Below are 14,380 nucleotides of genomic sequence, written 5' to 3' on the forward strand. Positions count from 1 at the left end.
AGAATGCCCCTAATTGGTTCTTAATTTGGTCTAAGTTACAAATTCCAATTTAGCCTCCTTTAAATTGGTTTGGGTGGAAACTTTTTAATATCTAGTAAAGCTTCTGAATATCCTCCCATACAATGTTAGCGCACATATTATATAAGGTGATTTATTGGAATTCTACCTCTTATCAAACCATCTTTAATTGACAATCAGCTAATATTTTGCATTCTAGCTTTCATTATTTAATTACTGCCCCCAACCATGAATTGCTTTGTGTTTCAATAATGAAGTTCAGGACAATTTCTTCAAGCCAGACTTCTGTGGTTCAACAAGCATTTGGTGATGGAGTGATTCATTATCCCCTCTGGCATTTTGATTCTAACCAATTTTGAAAGAGCAGATTGTGTAACCTTGTCTGTGTCCTTCTGAATCCATGTTGGTTTCACAGTTTTCTGAGTGCCCAGCCAATTCATCATTTGTTTAAACTGATAAACTAGATATTAGAAGTGTATATTGGACAAGACTAAGCCCCCAGGGTCTGTGGGAAAAGCTTAACAAACTTAGTGTCAGCAGTTTCTCTGTTTACCAAAGATAGACTGTTCAAAGTTTAAATTGGTCTCCTAGAGGTGGGAGTGTTATCATTCTAAACAAGAAAATTTTGCATTTTGATATCGTTTACTTAAAGTAATCTACTCTGCCCAACAAGGAAGAGGACAATAAATCAGTTCACATTTTGGTCAGTTCTGAATTGTGCTGGAAGCGATCTGGATCGAATTTCAAGCTACTGAACAAGATAGAAAAGGGGAGTAGTCCGTGTTAAAATTCCCATTTCAAGATTTCATAAAGAAGAGCAGTTTGTGAATACTGTAAGTATACTACTTGTACTGAACACAGCTCATTTATCTGTTTAAAGTTGATTGAATTTACCACGAGTTTATAGCCTGAATGTCAGCTGTGAGTCTGTTTTTTTTTCAGTGGGTTATGGGTGTTGCTGGCTAGACCAGCATTTATTGCCCATCACTAAGTGCCCTTGAGAACGTGCGTGGTGGTGAGCCGCTGTCTTAAATCACTGCAGTCCATATGGTGTAGGTACACCCACAGTGCTGTTAGGAAGGGAGTCCTAGGATCTTAACCCAGTGGTAGTGAAGGAACAGCAATACAGTTCCAAGTCAGGATGGTGTATGGCTTGGAGGGAAACTTGAAGTGGTGGTGTCCCCATGTATCTGCCACCCTAGTCCTTCTAGGTAGTAGAAGTTGTGGGTTTGGAAGGTGCTGTTAAAGGATGTCATACTCTCATCTCTGAACCACAAAGTCCTGCCTTCAATAACTTTGGCACACAAAAAAAAATGTCAACACTCTAGCGTGGTACTGAGGAGGTGCTGCACTATTTGAGGTGCTGTCTTTTGGATAAGATGTCTTGTCCTATCAGGTGAATGGAAAAAAATCCCATGGCACCATTTCAATGTGCAGGGGTGTTATCCCTGGTGTCCTGGCCCGTATTCATCCGTCCACCAACATCACAACAGGCAGATTTTCAGGTCATTATCACATTGCCGTTTGTGGGAGTTTGCTGTGCGCAAAATAGCTGCCACATTTCCAACATTACACCCTTCAAAAATAGTATTTAATTGGTTGTAAAGTGTTTTAGAAAATCCAGTGAAAGGTACTATATAAATGCAAGTTTTTTTTTGAAGGAATGTATCTTTTGCCTTCAAAATGATGGTGGCCACGACTGGGTTTTCCATACCCGCTGACATCAGGCATGTTCGGTGGCATGAGCGGACAATTTGGTGTGATTGGTTTCACGATGGCGTCAAACCAGTTCACAATTGTCTGTTCAGCCCTCTCTTCGGACAATGGGAACCTCACTGTAATACATCAGCATGTTATTGTTAGGCCTGCCCGCCAGATTCATTCCCCCACCACTGGGTCAATCCGCCCACACACCAGCGTAGAACAGATCTTGACAAGTGTGACGTGCAGAAGTCAGGCCTTCGCTGCCAGGGCCTTGCTCACATTGCGGACATCTGAGGAGCAGAAGATGCTGGAGCCCAACTACATCGGCACACTGGAGGAATGTCTATGGTATGCTGGGTGAATTCTCCTGGACATGGGTCTGCTGCGAAGCAGCTCACGGAAGTTGGAATGTCACTTTTGATGCTCACAACAGATGATGGTCAAGGGGGTGGGAGAGGAAGGCCTAGGATTGGCTGGGAGAGGAAGAGGTGTCGGGTGTGGGGGGAGGGGGAGGATGGGGGGTGAGGTTGGGAGGAGGGAATGAAGGTATTGGGGGGTTGACGTTGAGAGGAGGCAATGAAGGTGTCGGGGTGGAGTTTGGAGGGAAGGAAGAATGAGGGGAGGAGAGGGAAATGGGGAGAAGACGACAACAGCGGAGGTAGGTGTAAGGGGGGTGGAAGGTGTAAGGGAAGGATTGCGGGGAGGGGAAGGAGTGCAGAGAGGGGAGGGTGTCCAGGGGAAGGAAGGGAAGAGAAGCGAAGGGGTAAGGGTGGAGAAAGAAGTGAAGCTGGAGCCTGGAGGAAGAGGTAAGGCTGGAGGAAGGAGTCAGAAGGGGGGGAGGGACTAGGGTGGTGGAAGAAGTCAGGAAGGAGGAGAGACTAAGTGGAGGGGGGGGAGTCTGGGGGAATAGGAGGACTGGTGGGGTGGGAAGGGGTTTCATGGGTTCCAGGGGGTGAAGAGGTCCCGAGGGGAAGGGATGTGCAGAAGGGAATGGGTGTGAAATGGGGAAGGGGTGTGAAAGGGGAAGGGATGAGGAGAGGGAGGGATGCACAGGTGAACGCGCATGGAAGGGGTGGGATAGGTCCAAGTTTGCCGCCTGGGGAGCGAACTGAGGTTGGGCATGGTATGGAGGAAGGGTGAGAATGACCAAGGGCGGAGTGAGGCAGTAGGTGGGAGGGTGGGAGTTCAACGGTGGCAATAGCAGGGACGGCAAGGGTGGTTGGTGGGGACCAGGAGGCTAGCATGGACCCTTGCGATGGGAAGGAGGTGGTCAGGGAGGTGAATGTGAATGGGAGTGAGATTTTCGGGAAGGAAGGGGAATGTGCACCTTCACCAGGACATCCCCAGAGAAAATGGTTGAGGCTGGTAGGTCACGGAGGGGAGGTGGAAGGTGATGCCGAGGATGGAGTGGGAGGTGTCCCTATAGTGGGGGAAAGGAAATGGGTGACCGGGGAAGGGGAAAAGATGGGGGAGTGCACAATGCGGTGAAACCAGACCATGCTTGCCAAATCGAAAGTGTAATGACAGTCGTGGTGGGCGAGATCAGGTGCTGCATGGGAGTGTGATCATTGGGTGGGTGGAGATGAAGGTCGGCTCAGATGGACAACTGAAAATGAATCCCAGCAGGCAGCATTCAAAATGCTCAGGACATTGAGATGAGTGTGAAACATGGGATCCTCGTGGGTGGGAGATTCCGAAAGGCCCTGCCACACGTACACTTTTCCCTTCAGAATCACTCGTGGGTCGGCTGTTCCCTCTGTGGTGACAGAGGATGAGGTTGAGGGGCTCACAGGCAAAGGGGACTCGGAGGGAGAGACCAGCCTCTGAGATTCCTCGGTGGATGACCCAGGGGTATCCAGTGTCACCCCTCCTCCCCTTGGGTGCCTGAGGGCCCTGGCCTGACTCCCTGTGGGGAAGGAGCAACTGGAGGGACATCGAGGTGCCCCATTTCTCTCTTGCATTGCCAATGCAGGAACTCACCCATGGCTCCCGCAATGGAATGCAGGTCTGCACACATTTTCTCATTCTGCTGGACCAGGTTCTCCATGGCTTTCACCATCCTCACCATGGAGACCTCCAAGCGCGCACATGTGGGCACCACTGCAGCAGAGAACAGGCAGATGCACTCCTCCATTGAGGGCTTTCAACAGCTCTGTGTGATGTTCCCCCACCTTCTGCTGACTCCAGGATGAGTTGGAAAGCCAAATCCAGAGGTTCATCATCTGACTCAGACCTCACAGATGCCTCGTCTCCAGCAGCCCTCCGAGTGCTGGGGAGCTTGGCTGAACCTGCCTCCTCCTGCTGCAGACAGGTGCCGTGCGGTGACCACAAGGTTATGAACCCAAGTCTGCTTTAGGTCTAGGTCTCACCGAGATGTGTGTCTCTGCACTGGTGCAGGGTGTGAGTAAGCACTATGACAGATCTTCCAGGCTGATTATTTTCGCCTCTTCACTGGAGGAGGTGTCCTCTTGGCTGCAGATGAGAACATGGATGGAGCTGAGAGACTGGCTGGCTGAGGGTGTTGGTCCCTTGGCAGAGCTCCCATTGAACCAACGTAGAGATAATGAGTGCATGGCAGCAGAGTCAAAGGCAGGAGAGAAGCACTCACAGTTGCATTGAGGGAGGGATGATGTGGTGCAGGATCCTCAGGTGTGTGTTCACCGCCAACCTCACCGTTGCTGCAGGCACAGTCCACATCCTCACCTGTCAGCACAATGGCACATTCCTCAAAGTGAGTGAGGGGCCTAGTGTGGGCCACTCCACACCTGGTCTGGGACCTCTCCCTGCTGATGTGAGCCAGCTTCTCCTGCATGGGAACAGATGGAGAGAGTGAGGACACATGGCACTGTTTGGAATGTTTGTGTAGTGAGTGGCGCCATGAACAGGAATGAGGATGTGAGCTTGATAGGATATGAGCCTGATGGAGGTGTAAGGGTGTGTGTGAGAGTTAGTGGTGTTGTCCCTTGAGGTGTGGGATCCCTGTGGATGTGTGATGGGTTTGTGAGTGTGTGAGTTGAGAGCGATGAAAAGAATGATTTACCCAGGCGGAACAGATGAGACCACTCATGCTGTAGCCGCACAGGGTGGCTACCCCCTTTTGCAGGGCATTGGTGCTGACCACCACCTGCCATGCTGGATTGGTGATGCTGTTGCCCATCCTGCGGCCAGGGTGGGGGTAGAGGACATTACGGCAATTAAAGCCCATCCAGCGTGATGTCCACACAGAAGCGCTGTGCGCTCCCTGTGTGGGGTGGGGGACTCCCAAAAACAGCATCCAAGTGGGATTCCAGTCATGCATCATTAAACCTGGGGGCTGCAGTCTTTTTGTCTATTGTGGACATCTACCCTGCAGTAGTCATGGACTGGAAGCATTGAGGTGTGTGCGCACGCCTGGATTTTAAATATGGCGCCCGGTGTGATGAAGTGGCGAGGTGATGGTGTGGCAGGAAAATGAGAGCCCGCCCACCATGGATATGGCCTGTTTCCCAGGATTGTATAAGTAATGCGTCGGGTTTGGGACAATATGGCATGAAAACCCACTATTGTGGCGGGTGGGTGAAATATTGTTTAACCCGCCTACTACCACACTTAGTGCAAATCTGGGATGATTCCGCCCCATGTAACAGAACAATATATTCCAGGAAACTGGAGTACAGAAGCAAGGTTCTCTGGCCGGAGGCTCACAACATTTTACATAAAAGTAGGTCTGGCAAAGACACATTCAACTACATCAAGGGCAGGATTTTACGCATTGGCGAGCGGGGGGGTGGGGCCCGCTTGCCGACGCGTAAATTGACGCGCGGTGACGTTGGGGAAACTCCTGATGTCGCCGTGCCCCATTTAAATTTTCAGGAAGGCGGGGACGCAGCGAAATCAGCTGTGCGCCTGCTGATATTTCAATGGCCAATTGAGGCCATTGACAGAGTCAATTTAGTCATTAAAGGACCTGTCCGTCCAACCTTAAGGCTGGTGTGCAGGCCAGGAGCCCTGGCGGGGACTAGAAAAAGCATGAAACCTCATCCACCGGCGGGATGAGGTTTCATGTATGTTTTTAAAAATTTTAATAAAGTTTTTGTGAAAATTATGGACATGTCCCAACTCATGTGACATTGTCACATGATGGGGGGACATGTTAGGGAAATTTTACTTTTCCATTTTTAAGTTTTTTGCATTTTGAGCTGATCTCCCTGAGGCTGCACTTAGCCCCAAGGAGGTGAGTGCGCTCTTTCAATTTTGGGAATATCCCTGTCCGCACAGGGAGCGCACAGCGCTTTTGTACAGATGTCACACTGGGCTGGCCTTAATTGGCCCACCCACGTAAAATGGCATCATGCCCCCGATTGGGGGCGCTGATTGGAAGTGCGTCTGTGCGTGTCTGCCCTTCAACTTCGCCCCCGATGGGGGAAAATTCAGCTCCAAGGGAATATTGAACATTAATTATGTCTAACAGTAAGTGATACTGCCCCATAATTAAGAAAAATTAAAAGAGGCAATACATCCAGAGATTATGGATGAAAAAGTTTCTTATCCAATGGCATATTTAGTTGAATTACTAATGGAAAGAGTTTCCAGGCAAAAATACCTTTCAATTTGACAGCATTGAATAACAGGAGTTACTGGAGAAATGCAAGCAGTGCTCCTGAAACCAAGAAGCTCAACTTTGTGCCCAATAAGTGTCAGGTTTATCCTGATCTAACATGGTGTAATCAGAGTAAAAGGTGAGCAATTCTATTTATCCCAGTTATGATTGTTCTCAAAATCCCAGCAAATACGGCCATGTATAATCATTTGATTACAGATTGTGCTCACTGTTATTACCCAGTGATCATCCAGAGTTCACAGGAAGGTTACACGTGTGAGAATGACTGGTTTTTCAACTGGCTGATGACAAAACAGTGGTGAAAACGACATATGATCAGTACTAAAATAAAAGCAAAATATCACGGATGCTGGAAATCTGAAATAAATACAGGAAATGCTGGAAAAACTCAGCAGGTCTGGCAGCATCTGTGGAGAGAGAAACAGAGTTAACGTTTTGAGTTCATATGACTCTTCTTCAGAATACTGGTTTGTTTGTAGCCTGAGTAAGGGCACATGATTCCATCAGGAATTTTGAACTTTCCTGTGCTATAAAGTTAATGTTTTGCCACAGCGTAACAGCACATGACAAATCCCTTGATTTTTGTGATGTATATCATGTATTATTTTGCCCACAGTTAGATTCACTATTTTTTAAATGTTGACTTTTTACAGGAACGATTTATTAAAAATCTATCAACAAATTTGATCAATATATTATGCCTTTTAAGCTGTAAAAATATAAATAGAAGCATTGGGATTATAGCATTCAATTTATACAGTGCAATACTTATGGTACATTACAGCTGATACAGCTGGGCAGTTAACATGAATACATTCAAACGCAATCCAAATTAATGTATTTATTTCAGAAAGTAACATTTTGGGTAATGAGTAATTGGATGCCTGACATGGTAAATGTAGCATGTTTTGGAGGCAAAAGGAAACTTTGGTCCTAAAATTCACAAAGCTCTCCACCACTGTTTTCATTTTGCCTTATTTTCAGGCCTGTTGTGAACAAATTATAGAGATTAATTGAAATTGTTGATTTGTCACAGCTTTGTTCCTGTATCATCCCACTTTCACCACTAGGTCCCAGTTGGTATCATTCTCACCTCTGCGTCAGAAGGTTCCGGGTTCGAGTCAGACTCCAGGACTTGAGCATGAAATCAAAGCTGACATTCCAATGTGGTACTAAGGGAGTACTATGTACTATTAGTACCAATGTGGTACTAAGGGAGTACTATGTACTATTAGTACCAATGTGGTACAAAGGGAGTACTATGTATTATTAGTACCAATGTGGTACTAAGGGAGTACTATGTACTATTAGTACCAATGTGGTACTAAGGGAGTACTATGTACTATTAGTACCAATGTGGTACAAAGGGAGTACTATGTATTATTAGTACCAATGTGGTACTAAGGGAGTACTATGTACTATTAGTACCAATGTGGTACAAAGGGAGTACTATGTATTATTAGTACCAATGTGGTACAAAGGGAGTACTATGTACTATTAGTACCAATATGGTACTAATGGAGGTGCCATTTTTCAGACAAGATATTAAACTGAGGCCCTGTTTGCCCTTGCAGATAAGTGCAGATGCCATGGCCATATTTTGAGGAACAGGAGAGTTATCCCCGGTGTCCTGACCAATATTTATCCCTCAATCAACTTCACAAAAAACAGATTATCTGTTCATTTATCACAATACTCTTCATGGGAGATGATTTGTGCAAATTGGTTCCCACATTTCCTTCATTTCAACAGTGACTACACGTCAAAAGTACTTAATTGACTATAAAGTGCTTTGAAGGTCGTGAAAGGAGCTATATAAATGCAAGTCTTTCCTTCATTTACCAGGGATGCTAGAAGACACATTAGATGGACCTTGGTTCTTCTTTGTCCGGCTATTCCAATGGCCAGAGCTTTTGGGTTGGCGTGGGGGGTGGGGGGTGGGGGGGGTGGCCCGCTCGCTGATGTGCGTTGACGTTGGGCGTGTGTCCCAATGTCACCGCACGTTATTCAAATTTTCAGTTTAGTGGGCGTGCACCGGAATCAGCAGAGCAGCCGCCAAACTGTCAAAGGCCTATTAAGGATATTTCAACACCAATTAAACTAATTAATAGAGCTGCCCGTCCAACCATAAGGTTGGTGGGCAGGCAAAGAGCCCAGGCGGCCTTCGCATTTATCATGAAACCTCATCCATGGGCGGGATGAGGTTTCATGAAGCATGAAGGTTTTTAAAGTTTAATAAAAATTTTTAATAAAATTCATTGACAAGTCCTAGCTCCTGTGACACTGTCTTATGAGGGGATATGGCTTAAAATTTTTTATTTCTTTATTACACTTTTCCAAAATCAAACAAATCTCCCTGAAGCAGCCCCGTGCCTCAGGGAGATTTCGGCTTTCTTTCACACACAAGTGTGAAAGAGCGCAGGCCCCAACTCAGCCTACTCCCCCCCACCCCCCCTCCACCCGCACAGGGAACGCGTCACGCTGGGCAGGTCTTAATTGGTGCACCCACGTAAAATGGCGGCGCGCAGCCGATCGCAGGCAACGATTGGCTATGCGCCCGCCCGCGCCTGCTCCCGTCCAACCCCCTCCCGATGGGGAGAAAATTCTCCCCTACGTTTCTAAGAAAGTGCAGAAAAATTGCAGAGAATCTGAGTGCGTTCTTCAGCATCAGTCACTACTTCAGCTGGGGAGTGATATGCAAAACAAAAGAACAAAGCAAGATTCTTACATGTTAGTAACTTTTACTTTTATTCGTGTTTTTGGATGTCCATGATAAAAACTATGAATAGCACATGAATGTACATTTAATAATAATTTAATGCTGTGCAAAATACACAAATTCCATAATCTGATTTCTGACAAAAGTCATCACATTTAAAAGCAACTGCCTAACCATCACACATTTAATTCAAAAATTCTCAGCAAAAAGCCAGTTGGTGCTTTTAGAAAACTGGTATATAAATAAAAATATGGCAAACATCATTTGGCTGTATATTATCCCACATGGATCACTTTACTGGCACTGACAGAGACTCGTGTTCAGCCAAAAAAGACCACTTTATAGAATAAGTACAAATCATTATACCTTCACAGACAGCAAATATCAATGCCCAATATACAACAGACGTTTCTTTAAAAAAACTTCACGTAAAAAGGTTGTTCAGGTATGCTTACAATTGCAAATTTAAGGCAGTGCTGAATACATGGGCAATTCCACCACCTCAGCATGTGCTCAGATAACAGGTATGTACATATAAACAAAATCTTCACCTACACAATCACAGTATCATTCTCATAGATGGTAAAATACATAGGCCACAATTACTCTGCAATTAGAGATCTATTACCTTATACATCATGCACCAATATTTGTTGTAACGCAACACTGTGCAGTACACATTGAATATAAAACTGGACACACTAACCATTGTGAAATATCTGTATTTAAATCACTTCAGCTCAGCGTTTTAGTGTAACATACAAGTAGAAGCTAAAGCAACATCTGCGTCACAACAATAAAGGCTTTGGTGCAAAGTGGTGTAAGTAAATGGCAGTGTCTACATGGGAGCTTCTCACTCAGGGTACCCCACCCCGCACCCCATCTCTGCATTGACAACAGATTTAAGTCTGCAAGTCACACAAGCATTGTTACACAGTAATACAGAACAAACACTGGTGAATGCTGGCCCTCAGCATTCAGCCCAAAGGCTTTGCAGGTTTAAATTCAAAATAACTACTGAAGAAAGACAACGGTCACTAAACCATTTACACGCAGGAGGACTTATCTGTATCGGCTGTATGCTAAATCTCGGCTAAAGCTAAATCTCGGCTAAAGCTAAATCTCAGATATGTCTTGAAATAGTGACGATTCTCCCCAAATTTATTTCTAATTTTGGCAAAGGAAATTATAATTTTCTTGGAGATTTATCAGTTTTGCTCTAGAAATATATCCAATTCACAGCAAATGCCTCTGACTCACATGATTTACGCAGTTTCCATTTCATGACATTACTCTTTTGGAGTTTAATAATCTACTGCTGCCTTTGAATAGCAGCCAGAATGATGCTGCTAACACTCTTTAGAGGTGTCACAATTAGTGTCTTACTTTAAACTCCTTCTTCCAATTAGCAGCAACGCTGAATTTACTGCATAATAGAAGGTAGGACATGGAAATTTACATTAATATAAATGCAGTCAATTCAATTTCAAAGCAAATTAAGCACCACAGGGGCATTTGACTCACACTGCCAACAGTACTACATTGAGACACTCTGAGGGTGATGTAATGCCATCAATCTTCCTATCGAAGACCAAACAAAAACATACATATTTACTGGCCTGACTCTGCAAAGGAGGGTGTTCCCAATGGCTCCTAGTGTCATTTTCAAACTTTCAAAAAATTTCCCATGAAACTGGTGGAGGATATCACTGATTAAACTTTCCGTGCTGTGCCAGGCATTTCATTGCCTACGGTGTGTGATTTAACTCTGGTGGCACAAACATGTGTTAGGAATAAATGCAAGGAGCTGATCATTTAGTTTGGGTGCAAAGCTCCATAGCATGGCATCCAATACATTTCAAGTTTTGACTGCAATACTTTGCATTCAAGCATATGCTGAAGCAAAGACCATTTTTAAGCCCCATGCCTTCATTTTTTTTAAACAAAGCAGCTTCTTCTGTAACTTTAGCTATTGTTAGCTATTTTAGACAATGCAAATTGCTGCATTATAACTGGACTTTATGCCTGGACAAAGTGGTCCAATTAAACATAGACAGCTGCTGTACAATCTATCCTGTGGTATTGTCATCAGCTATCTTAAAAAAGGGACTTTGGACATAGTGAACAGGCATACACAAGACCACACATTATTTTTGGTCTTAGGTTCTTTAATAAATATTGTTTTTAAATTACAATCACAAATTCAAATGTTGATTGCACTCTAATGTATAATAAATACATTTGGTGAAATATAGATACTTAGATGGATGCTCCATCAAAAATGATATTTCTATCCTATCAGTTGATCTACGTATGGAGATGTATAAAATGCCAAGGGATTTGCACGCAAGCTGATCTGTAAAGTATGCGCATTTGGTGACATGATCCTTAAAACAAATAGTGAAACAAAATTTAAAAGCTTCCAACGCATCTCATTTGTACAACCTTTCCTACCAACTTGGCTGAAAGTGTTATTGTTATTTTACTGAGAAGCTGCAGAAGCAAAGTGAAATATGCATTAAAGATAAAAATCTAGCCTGACACATTTGCTAATAACAATCTCTAGCAAGTATGAAGTTGGCCAGCTTGATTTATCTAATGAAATAGTTATTAACTCCAAAAGTCCTGGCCTCTGTACTGCATGTTGCAACCAGTGTACTATTACTAAAGGGGTTTTCATCTTGAAGCAGTACAATTTGATTAATTCATTAACAGTCTGTTAGGAAACTGGATATGCTGAAAGATCAATTGAAAGCATAAAAGCCCCTTACAATATAATATTATGCCATTCACTTCACAATGTTTGTGACTGTCATAAGTCACTTAACTGCATTACTAAAATCCAGTGAGTTAACCTCCTGCCAAAAAATACAAAGTTTTACAGTGCAGACTGGAACAACATAACAACTTTTGCCAGCAACAAAATAATGCTACAATGAAATTTCACTGAACCAGTTTTAAGCAGCACAGTGATGTTTTGGCAAGCTGACATATATGTCTGTGGAGCAGGGCTGCCAAACAGACACTGGGTTCTTAACATCTGGTTGTGATCTATAATTTCACAGACATTTATTGTTTTTGGTTTCCTGCGGTACAATTATAAATTACCAGAGACAAAATGCATTGCACTGAAACATCTTCTCCAATGAACAGATAGGAAGGTTTTCCGCATTAATAGGTGCTGGTGCTCAGCTGCCTAGCATTAATAGTAGATGAAATCCCTTTCCTAATTTTAAACAGCAAAAATTAGTAACTTTCACTAAAGTTGCTTCAGGTATGATGACAATCCCTTTCGCTTTAAGATTTCATTTGTGATAACAATGCAACTCATGAAAGATAGTCCTACCCAAGCCCCAGTTCTCAGTGTCATTCACTGTCATCTGCATGTTTGTGTTTCAGTTTGCTGACAGTTGAATTGTTTAATTTGCTCTTATTAAAGCCACTGTACATTTGGACCTGTCTGTGGCACACTGCACATAGCACACAAACTGTGATATTTCAGATGTCTAGCCACGATAAATCAGTACGACTCAGGGAACTAACATCTCGTTGGCTTGGTCCTCTTTCTCCCTGCGTTCAAATGCCTGATGAGCACGTTCAAGATCTTGTATAACATCCAAAAGTCTGGCAGCTGCTGACATCCTCCGATCGTGAAAAGAACGGCTCCTCTCGACTCCTGCTGTGCGCAATAGTTTTTGAATTGTTAGTCATGAGATCACTGCAATGTAATTCAACCTAATCAAACAAGATTGTACAGTCTCTCAGTGTAACATTTGGATCAAAACAATTTTATGGCATTACTAACGATATGTATTACAACTGGGCATTTAAAGTCAGCAATTGACAAATGATAACAACTTTGAATTTTAAACCATGGAATATTTAAAGTTTTGATCACTGGAGGACAACAAATCTGCTTTCAGCCTGAAGTTGGTCCAGAGTGAGAGTGCAGTCGCCTTTTCTGTTTGTTTGCTTGTCTAGGTTTTAAAACTGGAAATGTTCACATTTGTGTATTATGGAGTTTTTTTTGTATGTTATTTTACAGAAACACTGCAGAAATATGCTAATAGATTTTTTAAAACAAAAATGAATTGCTCAGGTCACTGTGTGCAGTGATTTTGTAAATGGTTCAAAAAAGAAAATCGTTATGATTTTGTCATGCATAGTGACCCATCCTTCCCTCTTTGTTTCCCGTTGTTTATTTTCACATTCATTCCCCCAGCCCCCACATCCAAAGATGGCTCATCCTGGTAGCCTACAGCACAAGGCATTCTATCAGAAAGTGTGGCTCAAGGATGGAAAGCCAGATCTAGATGGGCTTTTACTTTCCCTGGATAGAATGCCTCACAATTGCTTGCCTGCAACTTCAGTCAGCAAAAAATAAACTCAAATCAGTGAAGGAAAACAAAATTAAACAGGAGAAGGTTCGGGGTTTGAACCAACTGCCATTTGAATGGATCTGAACCACTAACTTGACAGTAAACTGGATTTTCACCCTCTTGTAGAACCCACTAGTCAGCTATAAAAGCTTGCACATAATCAAACCATTAATATAAATAAAATCAGTGATGCTCTAAGAGATATATATATTATATGTACAATATACATATAGCCAAAAGGAAATTCTGGGAACTAAACTGCAATCACTTGTCTGATTTCAAGGTTCAGAAGACAGTTACAAAATCCTCTTTGGGTTTATAATATCACAGGGATGCTCTATAGAAATTAGTTTTAAGTACAGTATAAATTTTAGGCTAATGGCAATAGATTCAGTTTTCAGTCAATAACACCTTTGAAATATTTTTAACAATCCTTCACAGCAAAAACAGTGATCAAAATAGTATTACTGATGCAACATTTACTAGTTATAGTAATGTTTACTAATTCTAGAAAACTATGTGCTCCTTGAATAAGTAGATATTTCCAATGTGTAGAGGTTTGTTAATGCTGAAAGGCAACTACCTTGCTTAACCCCATCGCCGTGCATTCTTTCTTTCTGGTCCATCACTGTTCCTGCATCTAGAGATTCAAGGTACTTCTTTCTAAAAAAAAAGGAGATAGGCAACAAAAGTGATTGAAGTGTTTTAGTCTGAGCTTTTTTATTATATTTGCAACTCAGTGCAATATTTTCACTTAAATTTTGTTTGAAATCATTTCCAACTGACAAGTTAACATTGTTTTTGCAATTCACAAACTAAGAATTGTTGCTGCTCTCAGTTTAAGTATTTGTTAATACTTTTATAATTCATGGGAATCCCTGTACAACTGAGTGGCTTGCTAGACCATTTCAGAGGGTAGTTTAGGAGTCAACCACATTGTTGTGGCTCTGGAGTCACATT

General features: G+C 43.1%; 1 protein-coding gene across 1 annotated transcript in view; it reads right to left on the bottom strand.

Annotated features, from left to right (window-relative positions):
- Positions 1-12,571: 12,571 nt before the first annotated feature.
- LOC121286019 (rasGAP-activating-like protein 1) overlaps positions 12,572-14,380 on the bottom strand; it is a 299,053-nt gene continuing 297,244 nt past the window's right edge. The window contains exons 20-21 of the mRNA XM_041203040.1: positions 14,004-14,083; positions 12,572-12,720 (exon numbers count right to left, since the gene is read on the bottom strand). Of these exons, the coding sequence (XP_041058974.1) occupies positions 12,572-12,720; positions 14,004-14,083 (229 nt within the window). The remainder of the gene's footprint in view (positions 12,721-14,003; positions 14,084-14,380) is intronic.

The sequence above is a fragment of the Carcharodon carcharias genome, chromosome 13 (assembly GCF_017639515.1).
Source record: "Carcharodon carcharias isolate sCarCar2 chromosome 13, sCarCar2.pri, whole genome shotgun sequence".
NCBI lineage: Eukaryota > Metazoa > Chordata > Chondrichthyes > Lamniformes > Lamnidae > Carcharodon > Carcharodon carcharias.